At 30.1% G+C, this 24,587-nt stretch overlaps 4 protein-coding genes across 7 annotated transcripts; all 4 read right to left on the reverse strand.

Annotated features, from left to right (window-relative positions):
• On the reverse strand, positions 1-5,765 carry LOC134834276 (cyclin-T1-like). Of its 4 annotated transcripts, none has more exons than XM_063848871.1 (7): positions 5,484-5,765; positions 4,716-4,833; positions 3,817-4,073; positions 3,671-3,761; positions 3,433-3,594; positions 3,258-3,372; positions 1-2,204 (listed from the first exon to the last, which is right to left on the reverse strand). In XM_063848871.1, the coding sequence occupies exons 1-7, from the start codon at positions 5,642-5,644 to the stop codon at positions 52-54; spliced, it is 3,057 nt and encodes a 1,018-aa protein (XP_063704941.1). In that variant the 5' UTR covers positions 5,645-5,765; the 3' UTR covers positions 1-51. The 4 variants fall into 4 exon arrangements, with proteins under 4 accessions (XP_063704941.1, XP_063704944.1, XP_063704942.1 ...); XM_063848874.1 differs by lacking the exon at positions 5,484-5,765 and adding an exon at positions 5,133-5,266; XM_063848872.1 differs by lacking the exon at positions 5,484-5,765 and adding an exon at positions 5,109-5,256.
• Positions 5,766-7,836: 2,071 nt separating this feature from the next.
• LOC134835184 (glutamate receptor ionotropic, kainate glr-3) lies at positions 7,837-10,821 on the reverse strand. Its single transcript, XM_063850054.1, has 4 exons — positions 10,798-10,821; positions 9,288-10,622; positions 8,965-9,233; positions 7,837-8,020 (listed from the first exon to the last, which is right to left on the reverse strand). Exons 1-4 carry the CDS (start codon positions 10,819-10,821, stop codon positions 7,837-7,839), a joined length of 1,812 nt encoding a protein of 603 aa, XP_063706124.1.
• A 40-nt stretch (positions 10,822-10,861) lies between these two features.
• On the reverse strand, positions 10,862-22,779 carry LOC134835185 (ionotropic receptor 93a). The gene is given in 14 exon segments (XM_063850056.1): positions 10,862-10,923; positions 11,601-12,057; positions 12,309-12,692; positions 12,752-12,847; positions 13,362-13,490; positions 13,552-13,601; positions 13,663-13,810; positions 13,885-14,057; positions 14,820-15,078; positions 15,148-15,533; positions 15,583-15,691; positions 15,748-16,037; positions 16,098-16,142; positions 22,749-22,779. Coding segments are annotated over 14 exon segments (2,619 nt in total).
• Positions 19,358-20,448, reverse strand: LOC134834689 (uncharacterized). Its single transcript, XM_063849436.1, has 2 exons — positions 20,136-20,448; positions 19,358-20,074 (listed from the first exon to the last, which is right to left on the reverse strand). Exons 1-2 carry the CDS (start codon positions 20,183-20,185, stop codon positions 19,975-19,977), a joined length of 150 nt encoding a protein of 49 aa, XP_063705506.1. The 5' UTR covers positions 20,186-20,448; the 3' UTR covers positions 19,358-19,974.
• Positions 22,780-24,587: the final 1,808 nt, after the last annotated feature.

Here is a 24,587-nt window from a genome sequence, read left to right on the forward strand (position 1 = left end):
TGCATTATATATAAATATATTTATTATGTCAATAAATAAACAACTTTTTTTTTATTTATTATTGCTGTTGTAACCTTCTATCTGGTTCCGCGAAATTTTAATCTTAATTCCTGATGCCTGATCGTTCGGCAAAGTCGCGGGAGGGGCTCCCCCGCTCGCCTTAATCCGATCTTTGGGTATTTTAATTTTCAATCCGCCGGAAGAGGGCGCTGTAGCGGCGATATTATTGACGTCTGACAGATCTCCGGATGCGGAGAGGCTAATTTTCGTTTTTGGTATCGTGATTTTCATGGATGATGTGTCTTGTTGATGCATATTTTGTTGTTGTTGTAGTAGATTTTGTTGTTGTAACGACGCTGAATGATGTTCGCGTTCCCTACTCTTGTCCCGATGTCGATCTTTGTCCTTTTTATGCTTTTTCCGTTCCTCGCGATCCTTGTCTTTGTCCTTGGATTTTTCCTTGTGCTTGTGTTTCTCCTTTTTCTTCTTCTTTTCGGACTTGCGATGATGACTGCTGTCAATGTTGTCGGCAGCAGCGGGAGTTGTCATGCCCAAACTGTCAATTCCCGCGAGATTTGAGTCAACGTTGTCGCTTAAAAGGGGTCCGGGCGTATCACTTATGGGCAAAATGGTCGATGGCGCACTAAAACTCTCCTTCAGGAGACTCCGGATCAGATCCGGGTTCGTTTCGATGCCATTGACGCTCGACAGTGGTTTCGGTTTTGGCTCGTTGTTCATCGGCGGCATCATCATCGGTTGCTGTTGCATGCCCGGATGACCTGGCATGTTGAGATTTTGTTGGAACATCATCGATTGAGTATCATTGTAGTTCATCGGCGGCGGCGGTTGCTGTGTTTGCATCACTTGTCCATACATGTCACGTGCGACACCACGTGATTTGGACCATTTATCACTCTCACGCTTAATTTGTTCGCCCGTTATTTGTCGCATCATGTCCTCCGGGGGCCTTTGTTGCTTTTGCGGCGGCATTCCGTACGGAGGTTGTTGAGGCCATTTGTTTTCGAGCGACGCTTTGTGATCTTCTTGCTTGATGGCGGCTTGCAAATCGGGCATTGGGTCACTTCCTTCCATCCGCGCCTCAAGTCGTCGCATTTTAAAGTCCCGATCTTCCTCGAGACTGCTCGGAGGTCTTTTAACGGACTTTAAATCTTTCATTTCTTTCGGTCCTGGAGCCAAAAGTTGCTGCGGCGGCTCGTTCGATAACTTTTCTTGCTTGATAAAGTCCATTTCCGTGCCCGAGGAGGACATTCCGATGCCAATTAGGGGCGGGGGTTGTGATTGCTGCTGCTTCTTGTCCATCGACGAGGTCTTGTAAAGCGGTTGGGAGTTGTTATTGTTGCGATTTGGCGCATTGGAAGTACGTTGTTGCTGCGGATTCGACAAATTTTGCGTCAGAGAGGGAGGCATTGATGATCCGCTGTCTTTCCAATCGGGACTGAAAATACTCGAGGGTTTGTTGGGTTGCGACATGTGCGTCGGCGATGACTTTAGCGTCGTATCCGAGATGACAGACTCATCCAGGAGCTTGAACGACTGTGAGGCGAGCGGCATTTGAGGCATCGAGTGAGGATTTTGTGATGAAGCTTGACTTGACGGTTGCTGCTGATGGTGCTTTGCGTGATTTTGTTTCATGCTTGGCGGCATACTTTTGTGTTTTTGCATGCTAGGCTGTTGCTGATTGTAACCGGGAGGCATTTTGTGGGGATTTTGACCGGGATATGGCGGTTGCTGCTGTTGCTGTTGCTTTCGCATCGTCGTCGGATCCATTTGAGAGGAATTCACGCCGATGCTTGCCGGATGGATTTTCATCATTTTGTCGTGTTTCATGTGCGGCGGCGGCGGTTGTTGTCCATTGCCCGTGCTGTGACGATCTTTCATGCCGCTGCTTTGCTGCTGTTGTTGTTGCTGCTGCTGCTGCGACGAGGAACCGCCCATGGAATGGGGACGACCTTTGTTAAAGTGCGGATCGCGCGACGACGAAGACGATGACGACGAGGAAGATGATTGTCCGGAGGGAGGTCGCATGTGTTGTCCCGCCATCATGTTTTTGTCGGAGGAACTTGGATATGACGAGCTGTGTGACGTTCCGGATGATGGACGGTCCATTTTGGCGCGCTGTTGTTGCATCTGCGACGACGACGACGACGAGCCACTCATACGCGATGAGGATGATTTTTGATGATCTACGAGGAAAAAATTTGGTTAAAAATTTTTTTGAAAAATTAAAATTATTAAAAAATTAAATTTTCATTAAGTTTTAAGGTAATTTTGTGATATTTTATATTAAAATATTTTTTTTTTGAGAACAAAAATGATCAAAAATTGAAGATTTTTTGATAATCTTAAAATTTCAAATTTTCTTCAAAAATTTTTTGAAATTCAGAGCTTTTGAGTAAAAAAGTTCAAATTAAGCCAAAAAAATAATTTTAAAAAATCAGAAATTAACCTTTTGGTAATTTAAATGAACTTTAAAAAATTTTTAGTATTATATTTAGTCAAAAAATATTTTTAAATTTTTAAAAATGATTTCAATTTCGAAATTTTCTTGATATTTGTGTCTTTTTTTAAACTTTGGACTTTAAATTTGTGTTTGAAATGCTCATAAAATTTGATTAAAATAATTTTTCAACAATTAAAAATAAAATTTCAATTTTTTTTTTCATTTTTAGCTCAACTATTAAGTTTTAAGAAAAAAAAAATATTTTAAAATTAAATGTGATAATTTAATTAAAAAATATTTTTTTAAATATTTAAGTTATCAATTTTGAACAAATTTACGTCGATTTCAATTCCAAATCAATCTTTTAAATTTTAAAAATATTATAAAAAAATTTATTTTTTGTAGTAATTCATGAAAAATTCTCAAAATCACTCGAAAAGCATTTAAAAATTAAAAAAAATAAATTTGAGAATTTAAAAAAATAATAATAAAAATAATTTAAATAAAAATATTACGTGAAAAAAATCACTTTTGAGTAATTAAAATGTTAATATTAATTTTTTTATACAAAAATTTAAAATTTTTTTATAGTTTTTAGTTCTAAAAATTGACTAAAAAATTGAAAAAAAAGTATCGAGCAATTAAAATATTAATTTTTCATAAAAAATTTAATTCATTGATATCAAAAAATCACTTTTAGTTTCAAAAATAGTCAAAAATTTAAGATTTTTTCTCGATTTTCGTCAAAATTTTTTTAAAATCCCTCTTTAAATTAATTTTTTAATTAAAATCTCACCTAATGGAGGTATTTTTGATGAACTAGAATGACCATGATGACGCTGATTGCTACTACTGGCTGAAGAACCCGCAGCTGCTTGTTCTTCTTCTTTCGCCTTTCGTTGTTCCTCAGCCTAAAAACACAAAATTTTCAAAAAAATCTGCTTAAAAACTCAAAAATTCTTCAATCTTACGGCTTGTTGTGTTGAATTATTCAACGTTTTCAGTCTTTTTAATCGAGTCGGACATTTGTCGAATATGTGTAGGAATTCGTCTGTCAATTGCTTCAACAGATCCAGTGTCACAGTCTTATCCACATATTGAAACCAATGTTTGCCCTCCGTCGATTGCGGAATCTAAGCAAAATTTTTTTGTTTTTTTAAAAATGTCAAAAAATGCACTCAAATCGACGCAGTATTGCGAGTTACTCACTTCCCAGCGGGACCATTTGCACGCCAGATGGATGCAAAAGCAGGCAACTACTGTTGGTCGGTATTGTAAGCACATTGTTGTGAGGTGTAAGCTACAAAAAAATGAAAAATTAGGATTTTTTAGGAGGAAAATTCGGGAAAACTTACCTATTTGACGCCATAAAATACGACGTTTGGGCAAGCTCTTTGGATGCCTTGACCAAACCGCACGTTTTGACGACATGCGTGTGCGGATGGTCGATCGCCACGTCAAAACCCAGCGTCTGTAAGAGCACATTTTCGTTAAAAACTAAATCCTGAGCCAGTTCCTGATACGGTTCCTTTGTCGGGTCCGGCGGTTCTTGATTCAGGCATAAATGTGTTACTCTAATGACATGCTCTAGCTTTCTCGGTTGCTCTTCGACCTAAAAAAAAAAAAATTAGAAAAATTCGTTAAAAAATATTTAAAAAAAAATAAAATTAAAAAAAAAATACAATTCTAATTTACAAAAAATAATTAAAATAAATTGTTTAACATTTTTTAAATAATTAAATTTTAATTATTTTTGATAGTTTAAAAAAATTTTAAATAATAAAAAAATTATAAAAATAAATAAAATATAAAATTAAAAAAATAAATACTTTGTTTACAATTTTAATTAAAAATTTAATTAAAAAAATTTAAATATTAATAAATTTTTATATTTTTTCAAATTTAAAATAATTAAAATTTTGTAGGGAAAAAATAAATAAAAATAATTTTTTAATTAAAAAAAAGTTTGAAGTAAAATAAAAAAAAATTGAAAGAAAAAAAATAAAATTGTTAATTAAAAAAATAAATTTAAATATTTTTTTTTATAATTTTAAAAACAAATATTAATTTAAAATTTAACTAAAAAAATACAAAATAATTTTTAAAATTAATAAATAATAATTTTTAAAATAATTTTAAAAATGAAAAATAATAAAAAAATAAAATTTACAAATTAAATATATTTTTTTTAATTTTAAAAATTCCAAAATAATAAAAATTTAAATGTAAAAAATATTTTTCTGAGGATATTTACCTTTGCCGCCAAGAATAAGGCTGCCGCAGCGATACTGTTTCGGTGAAAATTGGTAAGGGAGTGAAATGCATAATATCTGTGCATATAAACGATTGCTGTGTTGATGCAAAGTTGCGACCTGAAACGACAAATTTCATCATTTTAATAACATTAGCACTGCGCATTAGCAACAAACAAACAAATCTAGCCAAACGCACACATCGAAAAACAACAAAACAAACATTTCTAATCAAAACATTTGCGATAACGCGACACTCGATGCTCAAATTCGACAAATTCCCACCCGAAGGACTCCAAATCTCACTTTTTATTCGTGTCATTGTCGATTTTTTCGATAATTTTTAATCAGTTCGCCCGAAAATGCATGACGAAATTTTTTTTTTCGAGTCTCACATGTATTTACGCTGCGCTACGTACAGCGACGTGTCGATGGGAAACTTTTTCTTTTTCGAGATTAAATTTTTTTACGTAATCGTCTACTGCGATTTTCGCCCGTTTTTCAGTTATTTTCCGGCATGCGGGGCAAAAGCACGTCGCCAAGAACGTTTTTTCGCCATTTTTGTCGAGAAAAATCCCCAAAATTGCCCGAAAATTGGTTTCACTTTTTCTCGAGGTGTTCAGTGGCACGGAGGTACGTCGAGTGTCGCGTCACGTACAGCAACGACGAGAGAGTGTGCATCGACGAGGGAATAAAAACAACAAATTTTGTGGCATTTTGGGGGCACAAAGCGCGAAATTCGTGCAAAATTACGGAAATAAATGGCATACACATGAAGTCGCTGGCCCATATCCTGTATCAGATTGGCGGCGCGTTGACGATAAAGCAGCTCTGTGTCCGCATCCATTCCACATTTTCGTGATGGCGAGTTTGCTAATTGTTCTGGTGTAAAATAAAAACGCGCTTGGCTATCTTGCGGATCACCAGCCATACTAATGCGATTTTATACGTTAATTAGCACTGTCAAATTAACAATTTTCAGCTGTTTTATGCGCGAATTTCTTGAAAATTACGGTGAAAAATAAGAAAATACGAGTTTTGCATAAACCAGCTTTCAATCAGCTTGCAAACTGCCCAAGTCACATTCGACAATTTTCCTCCAATCACGACGCGTCGTGTTTAACAGCCAATCAGAACGCTGGATTACCATGCACTTTGCTCCCATTGGTTGATTTTTTCATCCCGATGCACAGAAAAAAATGTTGTTTTGTGAATTGGGTCAAAAATTGAATTAGCGTGAAGGTAAATTTATCAATTTCATTCGTCTCACGATGATTAGTACAAAAATTCGCCGCATTTCTGGTTTGTGGCGCTTAAAAGGAAGTGGTTAGCGACTTAAACTTTAACTTAAGCTTAAGTCGAAAGAATATTTTGACTTAAGCTTAATTTTAATAATAAGTTGAATATTTGAAAAGTAAAATTTTATTTTGAATTTTTTACCAAATTGTTCAAATTTCATAATTTTTTTTTTTGAAAATAATTAAAAATAAATTAAGTCAATGAATTTTTTGATGAAATCTTGCTCCAAATGGATAAAAATTTATCAGAGGGCTCTAATTTATCATTTTTAAACATTTTTCAACTCAAAACTGCTAAAAAATTGAAACTGAAAAAAAAATTTTTCTTTGACATAGTTTTGTTTTTAAAACTAAATCAAGAGCAAAAAAAATGTGTCAAAAACTGTGTCAAAGCAATTTTTGTCAAATCTTGCTCCAAATGGATAAAAATTTGTCAGAGGGCTCTAATTTATCATTTTTAATCATTTTTTAACTCAAAACTGCTAAAAAATTGAAACTGAAAAAAAAATTTTCCTTTGACATAGTTTTGTTTTGAAAACTAAATCAAGAACAAAAAAACTGTGTCAAAAACTGTGTCAAAGCCATTTTTGTCAAATCTTGCTCCAAATGGATAAAAATTTGTCAGAGGGCTCTAATTTATCATTTTTAATCATTTTTTAACTCAAAACTGCTAAAAAATTGAAACTGAAAAAAAATTTTTCCTTTGACATAGTTTTGTTTTGAAAACTAAATCAAGAACAAAAAAACTGTGTCAAAAACTGTGTCAAAGCAATTTTTGTCAAATCTTGCTCCAAATGAATAAAAATTTGTCAGAGGGCTCTAATTTATCATTTTTAATCATTTTTTAACTCAAAACTGCCAAAAAATTGAAACTGAAAAAAAAATTTTTCCTTTGACATAGTTTTGTTTTGAAAACTAAATCAAGAACAAAAAAACTGTGTCAAAGCAATTTTTGTCAAATCTTGCTCCAAATGGATAAAAACTTATCAGGGGGCTCTTATTTATCATTTTTAATCATTTTTTAACTCAAAACTGCCAAAAAATTGAAACTGAAAAAAAAATTTTCCTTTGACATAGTTTTGTTTTGAAAACTAAATCAAGAACAAAAAAACTGTGTCAAAAACTGTGTCAAAGCAATTTTTGTCAAATCTTGCTCCAAATGGGTAAAAATTTGTCAGAGGGCTCTAATTTATCATTTTTAATCATTTTTTAACTCAAAACTGCCAAAAAATTGAACCTGAAAAAAAATTTTTTCTTTGACATAGTTTTGTTTTGAAAACTAAATCAAGAACAAAAAAAAACTGTGTCAAAAACTGTGTCAAAGCAATTTTTGTCAAATCTTGCTCCAAATGGATAAAAATTTGTCAGAGGGCTCTAATTTATCATTTTTAATCATTTTATAACTCAAAACTGCCAAAAAATTGAAACTGAAAAAAAATTTTTCCTTTGACACAGTTTTGTTTTGAAAACTAAATCAAGAGCAAAAAAAAACTGTGTCAAAAACTGTGTCAAAGCAATTTTTGTCAAATCTTGCTCCAAATGGATAAAAATTTATCAGGGGGCTCTAATTTATCATTTTTAATCATTTTTTAACTCAAAACTGCTAAAAAATTGAAACTGAAAAAAAAATTTTCCTTTGACATAGTTTTGTTTTGAAAACTAAATCAAGAACAAAAAAAACTGTGTCAAAAACTGTGTCAAAGCAATTTTTGTCAAATCTTGCTCCAAATGGATAAAAATTTATCAGGGGGCTCTAATTTATCATTTTTAATCATTAACTTAAAATTTTGCCTCTAAAACTGTAAGTGCTTGTAAAATATTTCAATTAAGTGCCAATTCTATACAATTTAGCTAACTCGTATTTGTCAAAATTAGGACGTCGTGCGATAAAGTACTTCCAAAAGAGGATTTCGCAAATGAGACTTAAGACTCCCAAGGAATATCCAATTGCCAAAGCGACGAATCCAGCGTAGAGTTTCTTCAAGTCGACTAAGGCTTCGGGAGGAGCTCTGAAAATAAGTTTTTAATTAGAGTTTTCTTTTATAAAGTTGATTTTTAGGGTTTGACAGGAGATTTTTGACAGCTGTCAATTTTTTTTTTATTAAATTTTAATTTTTGAACATTTTTATTTTTTTTTTAATTAAAAATTGCTCAAAATTAATCTAATATTGTTTCTCAAAAACCACAAAAATTATCTTTCGTAATTTTTGACAGTTCAAAAGATGACAGATGTCAAAATTTTTCTTAAATTTCAGTTTTTGCGCATACATTACATATGTAAAGTTGTTTTATTAAATTTATTCGTTTTTTATATCAAAAATTCTATCAATTTGGAAATTATTTATAGTATTTTGACATCTGTCAATCTGAGTCCGAAATGAACTGACAAATTTTTGAAAAAACTTCAATTTTTATGGTTAAAAAGGCTTAAAACCTAAAACTTAACTGTTAAAAATAACTGTATGAAAACAAATTTTGACAGAACAATGACACTTGTCATCTTTCTGATCATAAAGTTTTTTGACAGCTGTCATAGTTTTAATTAAAAATTTTAGTTTTTGAAAAATTAAAAGAATATTTAATATATTTATGAAAGTAAGAAACCAAAAATTTGAAAATTTTAAAAAATTTAGATTGTCAAAAAAATGACATCTGTCAAAGCAAATGACGTACATATCCAATTTTCATTAAATTAATCAAATAAAGAATTTCTTGACTAAATTCCATAAAAATATCGTAAAAACATTTTTGAATGAAATTTCAGTAGGAAAAATTTGACAGCTGTCAACTGTCAAAACTTGACAGATGTAAATTTTAAATTTATTTTTGTAAAAAAATTTAAAGATTCTTTATTTTTTTGTTAAAATTTATAAATACTTAAAAAAATCAAAAATTTAAATTTTAGGAAAAAATATTTGACTTAAAATCTGACATCTGTCAAAACATAACTCACTCTTCTTCAGAAGCATCAAAATTCTGCACAGTATCCTTAAGCCATTTACTAATAAGTCCCGCTTCAATCAACCTTCTGATATATTTATCAACTTGCGACTTTATTGGAGAATTCTTTTCCAATCCTATCGACACTGGAATTTGCACCGAACACTGCGACATGACATGAAGCGACAATTTCGACTCTGTCGCTTTAACTTTTGATCGCATTTCCTTCAAAAAATATTCATTTTCGTACAACGCGAATTTCCCTTCCGCCACTTTTTTGGTCTAAAATTGAGTTTTTATGAATTTTTGCATCAAAAAATGTCGGAAATTACTCACCGCTTCCAACGCATCAACATAACTCTCCGCTTTTTGTCCAATTTCCTGACTATCCTTATCCTCCGACATGAGAAAAAATCCTCGATTCTCATCGCCCCAAATCCCAATGCCGAGTTTGCTGTAAACGAGTTCCTCGATCGTGTCAATTGTGAATCTCGGGAAGGGATTTGAGAGAATTGCCGTCATCGAGGCACGATAAGCGACGACAATCAAGATGCAATAGATCCAATACCAGCCCGTGAGAAGTCTTAAGCTCCAGGTGAGTGGAAATTTCGGCAGCGAAACGTACAGAAGCATGCTATAAGTGTAAATTATGCAATCGGAGAGCTTGTCGAACATGTCCGGAGGTACTGTAGAATTAATTTTTTTCTTTTTTTCATGATTTTCAGTCGAAATATCGCTAATTCCCATCATTAGAGGTCCATGCAAGCGTCGATAAATGAAAGAAACGCCGTAAAAAATGAATCCCACGGAAAAAAGTGAGGTTAGGACGCCAGCCCACATGGTTCCCGAGAAAGGAAGGATCAAAGTCTTCCACGAATTGTCGGAAGTTGCTTCGGGAGTCAAAAAAGTGAGACATTCCGTGTTGTAGGGAATGCTCAAGTCGAGAACTTGCAAGTTGAAAGTCGTATAATGGAGATCCGCGAGCGCAAAATCACTCTTGGCGTCATCCATTTCCTTCAAAAGTCCCGTGTAACTCCCATTTTCGTTCATTTGTCCCCATTTCACGTCATCCGAGTGCTCGAGTTCGTAAAAAATTGCCGTAAAATTCATCACATCTTGCAACGCTTCCATAATTTTAACCTCAACGCCGCCATAAGTGAAGTTCATCCCCTCATAAATCCTCGTAACGGCGGGGGTGTGAGTAAAAACGATCACTTTTAGTTGCTCCGACTTCATATTTGCCGTGCGATCGACAAATAGCTCCTTGTTGAAGCGAAATTTCCCGGATTGCCAAATATCGATGCGACTCGAGACAAAAATGCTGTGCTCCGTGCTCGGAAAGGAAACGGTACTCAACTCGAAAGGTAAGCCCGCTTTCTGATAACTCACGTAGGATTTTTGGTTGTAGAGACGAATGAAGACGACGTTGATGAAACGCTTCCAGATGTAATGTTGCTCGGGCGTAAAAAGGCGATAATCGTGCAAAATGATGTATTTCGAGTTGGGACTCAGGGTGCGATTGGAGTCGCCGTAACTCAAGAAATGTTCCATTTGGATGCCGTTCGACAGGAAAATGACATAAGCTTCGCAAGCATTGCGGCGAATGGCGGTTAAGACCTCGAGCGTTTCGGGATCGGGGTCTAAAAGGTCTTCGGCAGGGGAGAGTTGCTCCTGAAAAAAAATTTAAAAAGGGGTGAAAGAGATTTTTAACTAAATTTTTTTACGATAACCAAAAATTCATATGAATATCGCTAGTTTCTTGCATTTTCGATACTCTTTGAAGAAAAATTTACTTGGAGGCTGTATCTCTAAAGATTTTTAAGAAATTTCAAAAAAAAAAACTTACAATAAAAACTGCATTTTTCGCCATTTTCTTGAAAATATTGTCAGTTAAGATATTCGCGTAGATCTCATCCGTTACAATCGCGTAACAATGTTTCACTTCAATTTTGCTCAAAATATCTCCAACCAGCTTCGATAAATCCGTGAAATAATCCTCTTTTGCCAAGTCCTTATGTAACACCGAAATTTGGCCAAAAACGACGCAGAAGGAAAGAAGAAATATTGTTAACAGCAACATTTCTGGGCAGTAACTGATTTGAATTTTATTTAAATTGAACGGAAAAGTGTAGAAAACATAATTGGAAAATGCATTATTAATGAGAAGTGAATGAACTTTTAGTTGAATAGTGGGCTGTTTAAGAAAATTTCAGTTAGAAATTATTCTTCTTAACAATTTTTTGATGATTTTATGAGAAATTTTAATAATTTTTGAATTTTTTAAACGAAATTTTGAGGTTAGATTTTTAAAAAACTCAATTTTACTTTTAAAAAATTTAATTTTTGTTACATTTTTTGACAAAAAAAAAAAAAAATTAAAAAAATATTAAAATTAAAAAATTTTTGATTTTCTCACAAATATATTAAAAAAAATTTATTAATTTTTAAAAAATATTTTAAAAAATTTCTTTCGAGATTTTTTTTTGCTTTTAGAGCTCCGAGTTTGAATCAAAAACAAAATATTTGTAGAATTTAATCAAAAAAAATTTTTTTTTCGCGATTTCTAACAAATTTTTATTCAACAAATTTAATGTATGAAAGGCTTAAAAACCTTCTTTCTCATGTATTTATCGCGATGGAACCAGCAACATTCCGCCAAAATCAACAAAATGCCAACCAAAATGCCCAACAGCAGCACAATGAAGCATCCTTGCATGTCCGACAAATTCACCATGTGATTCTCGACTTCGCTGTTCTTCTTGACGGTCCAACAACGATCCTTTTTCGGCAAATATTCCTTCAGCCACAGGTCAATGAAGCCCATTTGATGCAAAATTTTGATTTCCTGATTGACCAAGGCGAGATATGGCGATCCACGAGGCATTACCATCGCGATTTGCTCTTCTAAGAATTCCTCGGCGACGAGAACAAAGTCGCAGCGATCGTGCAGCAGGAATTCACGCTTCATGATGTACTGCAGATTCGTTTTCCAGTCGATGTGGATGTGTTTGCCGGCACGAACGCTGTCGATAGTCTCCGGAGTGATCTCTTCGTGGAAGAATTGGGCGTTCTCGTAGAGGGTTTGGTATTTTTTCTCGTCCGTTTCCTAAAAAAAAATATTTTTAAGATAAAATATTAAAATTAAATAAAATAAAAATTAAGAAAATAATAAATAAATAAAAAAAAAATCATTAAAAAAATTTTTAAATTAGAAATTATTTTAATAAAAAATAAGAAAAAAAAATTTTATTTAAAAAAAAATTAATTAATTAAAAAAAATAAATTTTTATTTATAAAAAATTTATGAAAAAAATAATTAATAATTAATTAATTTTAATTTTTTTTTTCAGAACTCACCTTCAAATAATCAATCAAAAAAGTTCCCGTTTGCATGCCCCACGTGATGCCTTTGTTATTTTTAACTAATTTCCCAACCGTCGTTATCGGAGTATCCATTTGCGGGAATGTCAAAAAGGCGACTAAATTGCCGCAATACGTTGTCGCAACGACAATTACAACCAACCACCAAGTTCCGACGACAATTCTTCCGCTATCGGCACGCGGCAAATACAAACCGCCTTGTTGCAAAAGAGCTCCGTACACGTACCAGAAGCAATTTTCGCATTTACTGAGACCTCCTTTGATGGTAATTCCGTTGCACTCGTAAAATGGCGTAAAACGATCGATCAGATACAGGGCTGGAGCAACCAAAAAAATCACGAGGAATAAACAAACCCAAGTCTGAAAAAAAAATGGAAAATTAATTAAAATTTGTCAAAGAAAGGGCGAAAAATACTCACTTCGGGTGTGAAAGGCGCTAAAAAGAGGAACATTCGACTTAATTCTCGAGGACGGGATACGAGAAAACTGTAGGGTTGAACACTTAATGGAATTGTCTGAAAAATTGAGGTTAGTTTTGGCGCGAAATTTGACAGGTCGAACATTTGACAGCTAAATTATTGATTATTTTAAAAGATAAATTGATTTTTTTTACAAAAATTCACCTAAAAAGTCCTTAATGATGTCGTAAAATTTAAAAATTGACAAAAAATGACATTTTAACCGAAATTTTTGACATTTATAATTTGACAGATGTCAAAATTTTCATCAAAATTACATTTTGAAGATTTTTTTAGCATAAAATTATCGTAAATCTTAAGATTTTTGTCATTTTTTTTGTCGACAGATGTCACTATTATCTAAAAATTTTAGATTTTATGAAAAATATTGACAGCTGTCATATAAATTATCAAAAATATCACTTTTTTGTTAGGTTAATTGTAAATTTTGGTCGTTTTTTCTCAAAATTTTCTTTAGAACTCGAATTTTAACGAAAAATTTTGACAGCTGTCAAAAGTTTAACCTAAAAAATAATTTTTGGACAAGAATATCTTCAAAAAAATCACTCACAAAATTCACATATCTCAAATATTTGCTGTTAACTGTCGCAGCAACAGCTGCCAAGAGAACTCTTCCATCCTGCAGCTCCGATAAAATCTCCGAAGGTAAGTTCGAGGTCAATAAATGAATGTCAGAAGCCTAAAATTAAATTAAAAAATATTAAAATTTCATCTCTCATAGGATTAAAAAACAAAATTACAGTTGCATTGGCATCATCTAACGACGAAATATTAACAGGAGCAACAGTTGCTAAAATGAAAAAATCTCAAATCAACAATTTTTCTTTAAAAAAAATCCTAAAAAAACTCACATTGTGGTCCAACATTGATTAAATGCAAGTTATATGTGAAATTGAGACGTTTGGCGACAGACTTGAGGATATCTAGTACGACTCCCTTAGACGTTTCCGGGCTCGGATGTCCTGTCTCGTTATAAGAGATAATTTGCCAAGGTGGATTCTGAAACGAAAAATCATGAAAAAATCAAAAATCTTAAGAAAATTATGAAAAAATTGAATTAAAATGTACTTTACATGGTAAGTAATGATATGAAAATTGCGATTCCTGAACTTGTGAGAGACGTGCGGAAAGAGAACATCGTATAAAAGTAAGCCAGTGGTTGGTTTCCAAGCACCGACGTCAATTAATTTTGTCTTTTTTGCCCAATCCAGGTCTACTGTGTTGATAAAACCTTCTGCGCCTTTTCCTGGAATAGAAAAATAATTAAGAATTTGAAGTTTAGGTTTTTAAAAAAAATATTTTTTCAATCCAAATCAAGCACTAAAAGTTAATTCTGCGAAATTTTAAATCGAAATCGAGTACAAAAAAATGATTTTATTCGAAAATTACACTTTTATCTATATTTTTGACATTTTTAAATTGACAGATGTCAAAATTTTCAATTAAATTAAATTTTTAAGGATTTTTCAGCAGAATTTTTTCTTGAAGTTTAATATTTTTGTCATTTTGGCGAAACAAGTCACTTTATTATTAAAAGTCAAAATTTTATAGAAAATTTTGACATCTGTCATATTTTTTTATTTAATTTTGATAGCACAGAAGTCACTTTTTTAAACTTTATTTTTAATGAAAGTTTACATTTCTCACTGTTTTTGCAATCTTTTTTAAAAAAATAATTAAAAAAGGTCAAAATTTAATTTTTCATCCAATTTTTTGACATCTTTCATGTTTCGCAACTGTCATTTTTTAAGTAAATCTATTAAAAATAAAAAAATTAAATATGTAATAAAAAATATAAATAATTAAATAAAAAAATTAATTTAATAAATTAAATTAAACAAAAAAAAAATTAATAAAATAATAAAATAAAATAATTAATTAAAATTAAATTAATTAAATAAATAAAAAATTATTCTATAGGAATTTTCCATCGAAAAAAAATTTTTTTTTCATCAAAATGCATTAAAAATTAATTAAAAATATAATTTTTAACGAACTTCACAAATACCTCGTGTATCAAAGGAATTTCCCCAGACATCAGCGCCTTGAATCATCCACGTCGAGCAATTATCGCACTTGCTGTTCTCCCTCAGGTACGAGTGCATATGCCCAATTATGCTATCTCTCCGTTCAGCCTTTGTCGGGCGAATGACTTCCCACTCCTCGTCGGATATCTGCCCATAAACCGCTTGTTCCTCCTTTATCATGCGTGACAATCCGAGCACGAAAGCGCGCAAAAGCTCCGCGCAATGACAATGTAAGCCACTCTACGACGAAAAAAAAAGCGAATTAATAATAAATTTCACGATTTCAGTCAAAAATGGAACAAAACTCACCACGCAACTGCTATCATCTCGCGTGTTATTAAAAATAAATGCAATATTGTGTCCTTCGTCGATCATCGGGGCAATGGATGACACGTTATTATTACCGAAACGCGTATCTGACACGACATAAAGCCACTGCGTGAAGGTATTAACGAGTCCAATATCTCTCGAAATCTCGATAATCGTCTCCATGACTTTCGTTGTGACAATTGCGATGAAATTCGTGCCAATTCTCTGCAACGGAAGCGACTTGAGAGTCATTCGGATGTCCTTTTTTCGATCCCATTCGTGATTTTTCGAGCTAATTTTGAACATGGAGATAGCTGTGGGAGTGACAATGCCATCTGGTGACTCTTGAGATAAACTTAAAACGACTCGACTGACCATATCGCGACCTAAAAAGAAAAATTTGAGCAAAAAATGATTTAAAAAAAAATTTTTTACCAAAAGTTTCATCGTGAAGAACGATTGCCGAGTCCCATTTAAAGGATTTAGCGATTTTTGCATCCAATACTACTTGAGGGAGCTCTTCGCCAGGCGTGATAATGGGAATCTAGGTAAAAAATTTATTTTAAAATTTTTATTTTTTATGAAAAAATTAATTTTTACCATTATAGCACGTCCCACAGGCAATCTCGGGCAATTTGGTTCGGTCAAAGCGATCATCAGCAACCTTTCTTCTTGCACTTCGTCGTAAACTTCCCACATGGACTCACATCCAGTGATGACAAAAACCGCTGTGAAGTCTTTTTTGTAGTTAATTTTGGTCCAGGAGTAATAAAAAACGACCAAACCGCCGTTTCGGAGGTCCTCCCGAAGCACTTTTTCCATAATGACCTTTATTTCTTCCAAGGTTGCGTCGTACATTGTATCCAGGTACTCGCGATCCAGCACAACAGCTGCCAATTATTGATAATTTTTTCATTTTTTCTTTTAGAAATCATCAGAAAATTGCTTACCAATCGAAGCATTTGCGGAAATTAACGAAGGAAAGTCATCGGCAGCTTCGATCCAAGGCAGCTTTAGTGCAAAAAGTGTGAAAAAACAGAAAAATTTCCACATTCCGTTACAATCCGCAACAAAATCAAATCGACAAATGCCTCCCGATCGGCTGCAACTCGTCTTTTTATTACATTTTGCTCCGAAACATAATTGCATTTATGATTAACTCATCATTTATTAACGGTAGCTGTCATGAATTTTTGAGTGAGATTCCCTCAAATCCGAAAATAACTGGCGATTGTGTGAGTTTTGTAATGGAATTCGATGTGAACTACTTTTTTTTTGGCGATTCTATTCGTCGATTGGGTTATTTTGAAGAACTAATCGATGCCGAATCGAAAATTGGACTGAAAGTGAACCAAAGTAGTAAAGGGAAAAGAACGAAAGAAAATACTAAAAAGAGGAAAGTATGAATGAACTCGCATGCGATGTGTCAATCTTTTTTTATTTTATTTTTCTTTTAGGTTCGGAAAAAAATCAAAACAGGACAAGAGTGAAGAAATTGAGTCAAGGACAAGCGTAAAAATCTGGTGTCATCGTGAAAGTGAATTTGATGGACAAACAAAGGGGTTGTTGGCTTTGTTTTTATTGCAATTTATTAAAATCTTGCTTATTAAAAATCTTTTATTAAAAATTTAATAAGGCCGCTCCAAATGAAAATCAAAAATAAAGTCCAAAATTTTTGAAAATAAAATGGGGGGATGGGCAAAATAAAAAAAAAATTTTGAAATACTTATTTTCATACAAAATGACAAAATTTTAGCAATTTTTGATCGTTGATCAACATTTTTTTTTTGTTTTTTAATAATCTTCTTTGAAACTTTCAAATTAAAAATTGATTTAAGATCATTTTAAGTTAAAAATCTAAAAATTAAAATTTCATAAAAAATAACTGTCAAAAAAATTTGAAAAAAAAATTCAGTAATTTTATGAAAAATTTTTTTAAAGAAGAAAATTCAAGTTAAAATATGATTTTCAAAACAAAAATTAAAATAATTGAAAATTTTTTTGAAAATGTCTTGAAAAATTATAAAAATACACCAAAAAAACGATTAATTTTGATGAAATTTTTAACTTTTTTTTTATTTTGCCTCATTGGATTTTTGACTTTTAAAATGGGGCATCGGACTTTATTTTTGATTTTCGTTTGAAGCGGCTTAATGAAAAATTGAATAAATATTCGATATTTGACGTAACAAAAAAATCAGAAGACAAAAATTAATGAAGAGATTAATTGAAGACCAAAGCCTTTTATCATTTGGAGAGATTATCAAGATCCTCAAAAGCATACTTTTCCAAAGTATCGTATCTTATCTGTACAAAAACTAGTTGACATAATACAAATAAATGAACAAGTTCTCAATATCGAACATTTATTGTAAACCAACATAATTGGTTCATAATAAGGCCATTAAATTTAATTATTTCACTTTATGTCGCAACCCCCTCCGATTTTGCCGAAAAAATTCAGGGGGAAAAATAAAAATAATTAAAAAAAAAGGAAAATTTTTGACATTTTTTTGGTACTTTTTGATTAAAAAACGATAATAATGTCCAGTAAAAATTAAAATTATATATGATACGAACTTAACTTGCTTTAAAAACGAAAATTTGATGAAAAAATTTTTGAGTCACGTGACCAAATTTTTTATTTTTTCTTAAATTTTTATTTTGTTAAATTTTATTATAGTTTTGACTTAAAAACTTAAAAAAATAAAAGTAAAATTCATTTTAATGTGTTACATCAACGATTAACGTTCAAAAAAGTAGAAAAAAAATAATTTTTTTTTTATTTTTTTTTTCAATGCCTTATCTTATCTTACAATATTTTAAAATACATTTTACGATAACAAATTTAGATTTTTATATAGGCCATTGCTGTCAATAAATTCCGTATAAATTATTTTAATTAAAAATGTTCAATTTTTACGTTGAATTATTTTTTTTTCTAAAGTTGAATTTATTCAATTCAACATATTTTTTAACATTTTCATATTAAAATAAATTAATAAAAAATCAATTTATTTATTTTTATTTTAATAATTAATTTAATTAATTAATTAATTTTAATTTAGGCTGCTCCAAATTTTATTCTATGTTTTTGTTCCATGCCCTATTTCAAAAGCCGAAAATACAATGGGGCAAAAAAAAAAGTTAAAAATTTCATCAAAATTGACCGTTTTATGGCCTTTTCGATAATTTTTCAAAAATGTTAAAAAAAATTTTTAAAATAATTTTTTTTAATAATTTTAAAAGAATTTTTGTACTGAAAAACGAAATTTAACATAAAAAATTCATTCTCAAAAATATTTTTCAAAATTTTTGAGTTTTTTTATGAAATTTTTTCGTTTAAGTTTTTAACTTGAAATACTCTAAGATTAATTTTAAAGTACCAAATATCAATGTGAATACCATAAAAATATTCATAAAGGACCAAAAATTGTTTAAATTTTGTCATTTTGTATGAAAAAGTAGTTCAAAACTTTTTTTTTTATTTCCCCCTCCCCCATTTTGAAAAAAATGTTTTGGGACAAAAACATCGGAAAAAATTTGGAACGGCCTTATTTATTAATTAAATTATTAATTTATTTAATTAATTAATTTAGTTTTTTAATAAATAATAAAAAAAATAATAATTAATAAAATAAAATATTATTTACTTAATTAGGTAATTTAATTATTTTTTTTTATTTAATTTATTAGTATTTTTTATTTTAATTCATTTATTTAATGATTTGTTGTTATTAAGTTTTATTATTTTTTTATTTGATTTATTTATTTTTGCTCTAAAAATTGTAGAATACTTTGGAGAATCTAACAAAAAAAAAAAAAAAAAAAAAAAAAAAAATTTTTTTTATTTAAAATTTTATTTAAGCCATATTTTGAACCTGAAAAGCATCTGAAAATTATTTAAAAGGCAAAAAAAATTTTTTTTTTTTTTGAAATCCATAAAATCTAATTTTACCTCATTAAGACCTCATTAAACATCTCCAGTAAGACACAAATTCATCAAAGAAACCCACGCGAAATGCAATCAAAAACAAATGTTGCATCACTTTAATTTATGTGACAAACAAACGTAAGCTGGCACCTGGCTTACTGAGCGAAACCGGTTATCAAACGTGCTTGTATCGAAAGCATGTATCGTTCTAAGAAGCTAAGGGATTTTTTTTACAACTCGAAATAATTTAAACACAATTTAATTTTTTAAACTCACTTTTTTTATTTTTTCATAATTTTTAATCAATCTTAAGCAAAAAAAGGGCCCTTTTTTAATTTTAACAAAAAAAATCTCTACATTGTAAATGTGGAGGAAGCTAATAATTAATTAAATGCTTTTTTCTTATTTTGTTAAAAAAATTTTAGATTTAACAGAAATGCATGCTGTTAAAATTCTGTCGATTTTGGAAGACGGGTCCCCATGCGCCATACTTGTTGTTGTTGTTCGATGAAGACGAGCCGACGAAGTCGATGGGGTCTTTGCCTTTTGGCTCATGGACTCCATCTTGCGTTCCATGTGCATCTTTTGCATCGCCTCGAAGCCAGCTCGTTTCGATGGTTGGTCACGCTCGAAGGCGTTGAGTGAGTTGTTCTTGTAGTTGTTTCCTTGAACCATTTTGACTTTTTGTTTTTCTTTGATTTTTAATTATTTAAAAAAATTCCGCTTTCGTTTTGAACGTTCCCAATATAAATATCACAATAAATTTAATTCGTGTCTATGCTTGGCATATAAAAAAAAAATTGTAAAAGTAGATCAGTGCGCTTGTTTGAAGATAATAATGATAAGTAAAGATGATAATAATTCGACTTGATTGAACTACTGCAAGTTGACTTTCATGGAACGTTTTGCATCAATGTGAGTACTTGATATTCTAGGTTGTTGCCTGCGTTACCAGTGCGACTTCCTTTTTGGCTATTGAGGCTATTGATTAATCTAAGAAAAAATTTTTTTATTAATTTTTTGATTTAAAAAAAAAATTTTTTTTAGAACTTACCTGACGGTGGGTACGAATTTCAACGTAGAATCGTGTAACACGTAGAGCATTGACACAAAATTTTATATTAACATCAAAGAAACAAAAAAAAAAAAAATAATCTGCTTTTTTTCCAAAAATTTGGATGTTGAACAAATTTTAATATTCAAACGTTTGTTATTTAATTAATTTTTATTTTTGGTCAACCGGTTTGTTGTTTGTTTCGAAAAACTAATAATTTCTCTTGATTTGTTTTTTTTTCAACTTGTTTTGTACAAGGTTAAATAATCCGAATGTTCTTCAGGAAGAAGAATAAATTTTGACTTGCCGAAAAAAGTTTTCAAACTGAATCGTGCCGAACACCGACACGGCCTTTTATACCAAGAGCTTCGGCAAAAGTTGTCAGCGGGTGGAGGGGCAATCGCATCTTCCGTACAACGTGTGTTCTTGGAAACAAACGTACGACGTGATTGGATGGTAGCTTCAAAAGGGGGCGCGCTGTATTTATTTTTTTTTTTTTTTTGAGAAAGAAAGAAATTAAAATGTAAAGCAGCCGGGTTTTAATTGCCGTTAAAAGGCATAAACAGATGTTTTTTGGAAAAAAACTCGAATTATGTAGAATATTGTGAACACGTGAAAAGTGAATGGACAGCAAATGGTAGAAAAATGAAGAAGAAGTTGGTTGGTTGTTTTTTGCATGTGCACGATGTTGACGTCGTCGTCGTCGTGCGATTATTGGTAAATTTTGACGTAAACATAAACCAGATGAAGCTAGTCGATGTTAGATAATGGATTCATCAAAAAAGGTAAATATTTTTTTTCAGGGGATTTTTGATAAATGTTTTTTTTTGAAGAATCGATAAGAAAGTAATTTAAAGTTGTTTTCTATTTTTTTGGAGATTAAAAGATTTTTTTTGGATTTACCTGAAGATTAATGAAATATTCTCTTTTTCGTTAAAAATAAAAAAAACTTTATATCCTTTACTTGATGAACAAAAAAGATAGTAAGGACGATCCAATTCTCAAATTTTATAGACCTCGAAAAAATTAAGAAGGATATCGAGTATCATATTTTCAATAAAATTTTTTAAAATTTAGCATATTTGGCTTTTTTTTAAATTAAGAGGGATTTTTTTGCGAAATTGAATATTTTTGAGTTAAAGTTAGAAAAAAATATTAAAAAATTTATACTATAAACCAAATTTCAACAAAAATTTTGATATTTTTGTATATTTGTGTATTTAACTAAAAAAATTATATAGATTTAAAAATTGTAAAAAATTATTTTTGTGTAGAATTTTTTTTTATCTTAACTTCACGAAGTAATTTTAAGCAATTTTATCTCGATATAAAAAAAAATAAATAAATCGTAAGTACATACTATACAAAAATCGATTTTAAAAATTTTAATTAGATAATTTTTTTTTTAATTTTTGTTTTGCTTAAAAATTTTATGAACTAAAAACTTGTTTAGGGAATTTTTGTAAAAAATATTTTATTTTTATTTATTTATTTATCCGATAAAATATATTGAACTAATCAAGAATTAAAAAAATAAAAAAAAAAGAATTTAAAGAAAAAAAAAATTTAAATTAAAACAATTAAATTAAATTAATTTTAAAGCTGCAAACCAAATTCTTTTTCATATTAAATTGATATCAAATTGATACAAATTAGATATGAAATTGATATGAAATAGATGTAAAATGAAAAACTTACACTCAAAAGAGCCTTTAAAACTTTGTTTTAACTAATTTATGATTAACTGTGTCAAAATTAACATGATTTTTTCTTTTATTTGTTTGAAAATTTGAAAAAAAGAATTTTTCATACCTATTCATATCTATTTCATATGTATTTCATATCAATTTCATTAATATCAATTTGATATCATTTTAATATCAATTTAATATGAAAAAGTATTTGGTTTGCAGCTTAAAAAAATTAAATTAAAAAATTTAAAGCAAATAGGAAAGCTTTTGGGAGCTTTAAAACATCATGGTTACGATAAATGAAAAAGAGACAGACCATAATCGGTCTGTCTTAAGGAAGACGAAATTTAACAAAGAGAAGAACCCAGAAGAAGACTGCCATCTAAAAACCCCCAGCTAAACTTAAAAACATGAAAATGTTTGAAACTAAGAAACAATTTTAGAACCTTTCTGATGAAAAAAATAAAATAAAGCTAAGAAGAAAGCCTTTAGACCAATTTAAAGCAAATCCTCATGCCTTCTTCTGTGATGTACAGCTAATCCAATCGGCTTATCGATGATACCACGAAATATTGGGAAGATGAAGGAAAAAATCTATCAAGTCATGTGAATTTATTTGTACCTTGCAGATCTCCAAGAAGAACTAAAGAGTTACTTAAAATGTCAAACAAATCAAATGACTTAGAAATCATACAATAGGTACAATAATGTTTTATTCCTTTGACTTAATTTACATGGTACAAGTGCGGATCCAGGGAGCTCTAAAGGGGGGGCAAATAAATTAAAATTGGCTTTTTTGTCAATTTTCGGGTATTTTTTTTCTATTTTTAGTATATTTTGAGCTGAAACAAAAATGCACAGATTTTAACATGCGATGACTATACTTAAGTTACATACATAATTTTATAAACTTTTAAAATACTTAAACTAATTAAAACCAATATCAACAGCATCACGTTTTAGTCCTTGTCGGGGTATTTGACATGGTCAATGGTATTTTGTGGAGACGTCACATTTTATACATGAAAACATATCCTAAGTCCATATCTAAAACAACGTAGATTGATGATTTTTTCAAAGTACAAATTGAAGAATTGATTCTATTGAATTCCATCAGTTCTCACTAAAAGATATTTTCTTATTTTTTAAAATAAATCAGAACTATGAAATAAGAATACGAAGAAGCTTTCGTTAAATTTCTTATAAAAAACTTGAAAAAAAATTATCTTAATTAATTAATATAAAAGTTTTTTTTTTGCAAAATGTCATTTTTTGCTACCTTTTAACGTCTTTCAACAAAAAAAGGCAATAAAACACTCAGAAACTGAATTTGAATAACGTTATTTTTAGAAAATAACATGAAAGAAGACACGTTTTGACCAAGTGTTACGTTCCAAACAGCACGTCAACAAAATTCACCCAATGAATCATCAGTTTTTTGTCGATAACTTTGGACAGTAAACAAAGTTTATTACAATTTTGAACCAAAAAAGTGAATCTATGACGTAAAAAACCTATTTTCCCGTAATCGCGTATCATAATCTCGTAAGAACGACGCAAATTGATCAAGTCGGTGTGTTTTTTTCCTGACTTTTAATTAGTAGTAAAAACTGGTTTATTAGCATCTTTACTACTTCTCTACTAGAATTCTTCCTTATTATTCTTTATTTTGTGTAGAAATGTTAATTTTTTGTGCTTTATTGCAAAAAAAAAGTCTTTAAGAACTTTGTAATGAAGGAAATAGGCTAAAAAATTAACTTTAGAACCGATTCCGGTTTTTGTCTTAATTTGTTTTTAATGTCTAGACTTTTTTATATCAAAAAAATTATTTTTTTTTGTTATCAGAAATTTAATCTATTCAAAAAAAGAAAAACATCAAAAAAATATCTAAAAGCAAAAAAAAATTTGGTTCAACGTTCTTTCTATGCAAATTTATTTTTTTTTGCAGTTGCTAGGTCTAACTTTTTTTTCTTTGCATACGAAATCCTTTATTTTATTTTTAAATTTTATTGGGTCAAAGTCAAAAAGTGATCGACATCGGATGGGACTTTGATCCGCATAAAATTTTTCTGTTATGTCTGCATCTCAAATGTTGCTCATGAAAGTTTAAAATCTGTTTGAAATGTACTTTTTTCTCTCTTTGAATACAAAAGGCGTTAAATAAAATAAATTTTATGCGACGATTCTGATGCAATATTCAAGTTTCGTTGCAAGAAAACGAGATGAGATGAGTGACAGGGAAGAGGGCTTGTCTTATTTGGGGAAAGTGAGAAAGCCCTTTTGTAAAAATAAAAATAATTAAAATTAATTTAAAGGAAATTTGTGTGGAGACGCCTTGTTTTTTGTTCAAAAATTTAATTTTTGGGAAACTTTTTTAAATAAATCATTTAAAAAATTAAAAAAATACTTAAATATTTAATAAAAAAATAAAATAATTAATTATTATTTATTAAAAAATTAATTATTTAATTAATAATTTTAATTCAATTTAATTAAATTAAATAAAAATTATTTATTAAATAATTATTTTAATTATTAATTAATTAATTAATTTATTAATTATTTTTATTTAAATTTTTCCACATGTTTAATGAACTTCAACTTACCTTCTATTTAATTTGTTCATTAAAATTTTTTTTTTTAATTTAAAATTTTTTAAAATTTTTTTTGAAACCCCAAAAACCAAAATCTTCCATCACTGCTTCATCACAAGATAAAATAATGATAAATTTTAATGTTCAACTATAGCAAAAAAAAAAAC

This window comes from Culicoides brevitarsis, chromosome 3 (genome assembly GCF_036172545.1).
Source record: "Culicoides brevitarsis isolate CSIRO-B50_1 chromosome 3, AGI_CSIRO_Cbre_v1, whole genome shotgun sequence".
NCBI lineage: Eukaryota > Metazoa > Arthropoda > Insecta > Diptera > Ceratopogonidae > Culicoides > Culicoides brevitarsis.

What these genes read in the sequence shown, in the direction of transcription:
- LOC134834276 (XM_063848871.1), bottom strand. Translation starts at nt 5,644, where the DNA reads ATGGCTGGTGATCCGCAAGATAGCCAAGCGCGTTTTTATTTTACACCA. An exon ending in GCAAATGGTCCCGCTGGGAA is followed by an intron (nt 3,595 to 3,670) that starts GTGAGTAACTCG and finishes AATTTTGCTTAG; the next exon opens with ATTCCGCAATCGACGGAGGG. An exon ending in ATAATTCAACACAACAAGCC is followed by an intron (nt 3,373 to 3,432) that starts GTAAGATTGAAG and finishes TTGTGTTTTTAG; the next exon opens with GCTGAGGAACAACGAAAGGC.
- LOC134835184 (XM_063850054.1), bottom strand. Translation starts at nt 10,821, where the DNA reads ATGGCGAAAAATGCAGTTTTTATT. An exon ending in ATGTTGATGCGTTGGAAGCG is followed by an intron (nt 9,234 to 9,287) that starts GTGAGTAATTTC and finishes ACTCAATTTTAG; the next exon opens with ACCAAAAAAGTGGCGGAAGG. An exon ending in TTTGATGCTTCTGAAGAAGA is followed by an intron (nt 8,021 to 8,964) that starts GTGAGTTATGTT and finishes ACTTATTTTCAG; the next exon opens with AGCTCCTCCCGAAGCCTTAG.
- LOC134834689 (XM_063849436.1), bottom strand. Translation starts at nt 20,185, where the DNA reads ATGCTCTACGTGTTACACGATTCTACGTTGAAATTCGTACCCACCGTC. An exon ending in AAATTCGTACCCACCGTCAG is followed by an intron (nt 20,075 to 20,135) that starts GTAAGTTCTAAA and finishes ATTTTTTCTTAG; the next exon opens with ATTAATCAATAGCCTCAATA.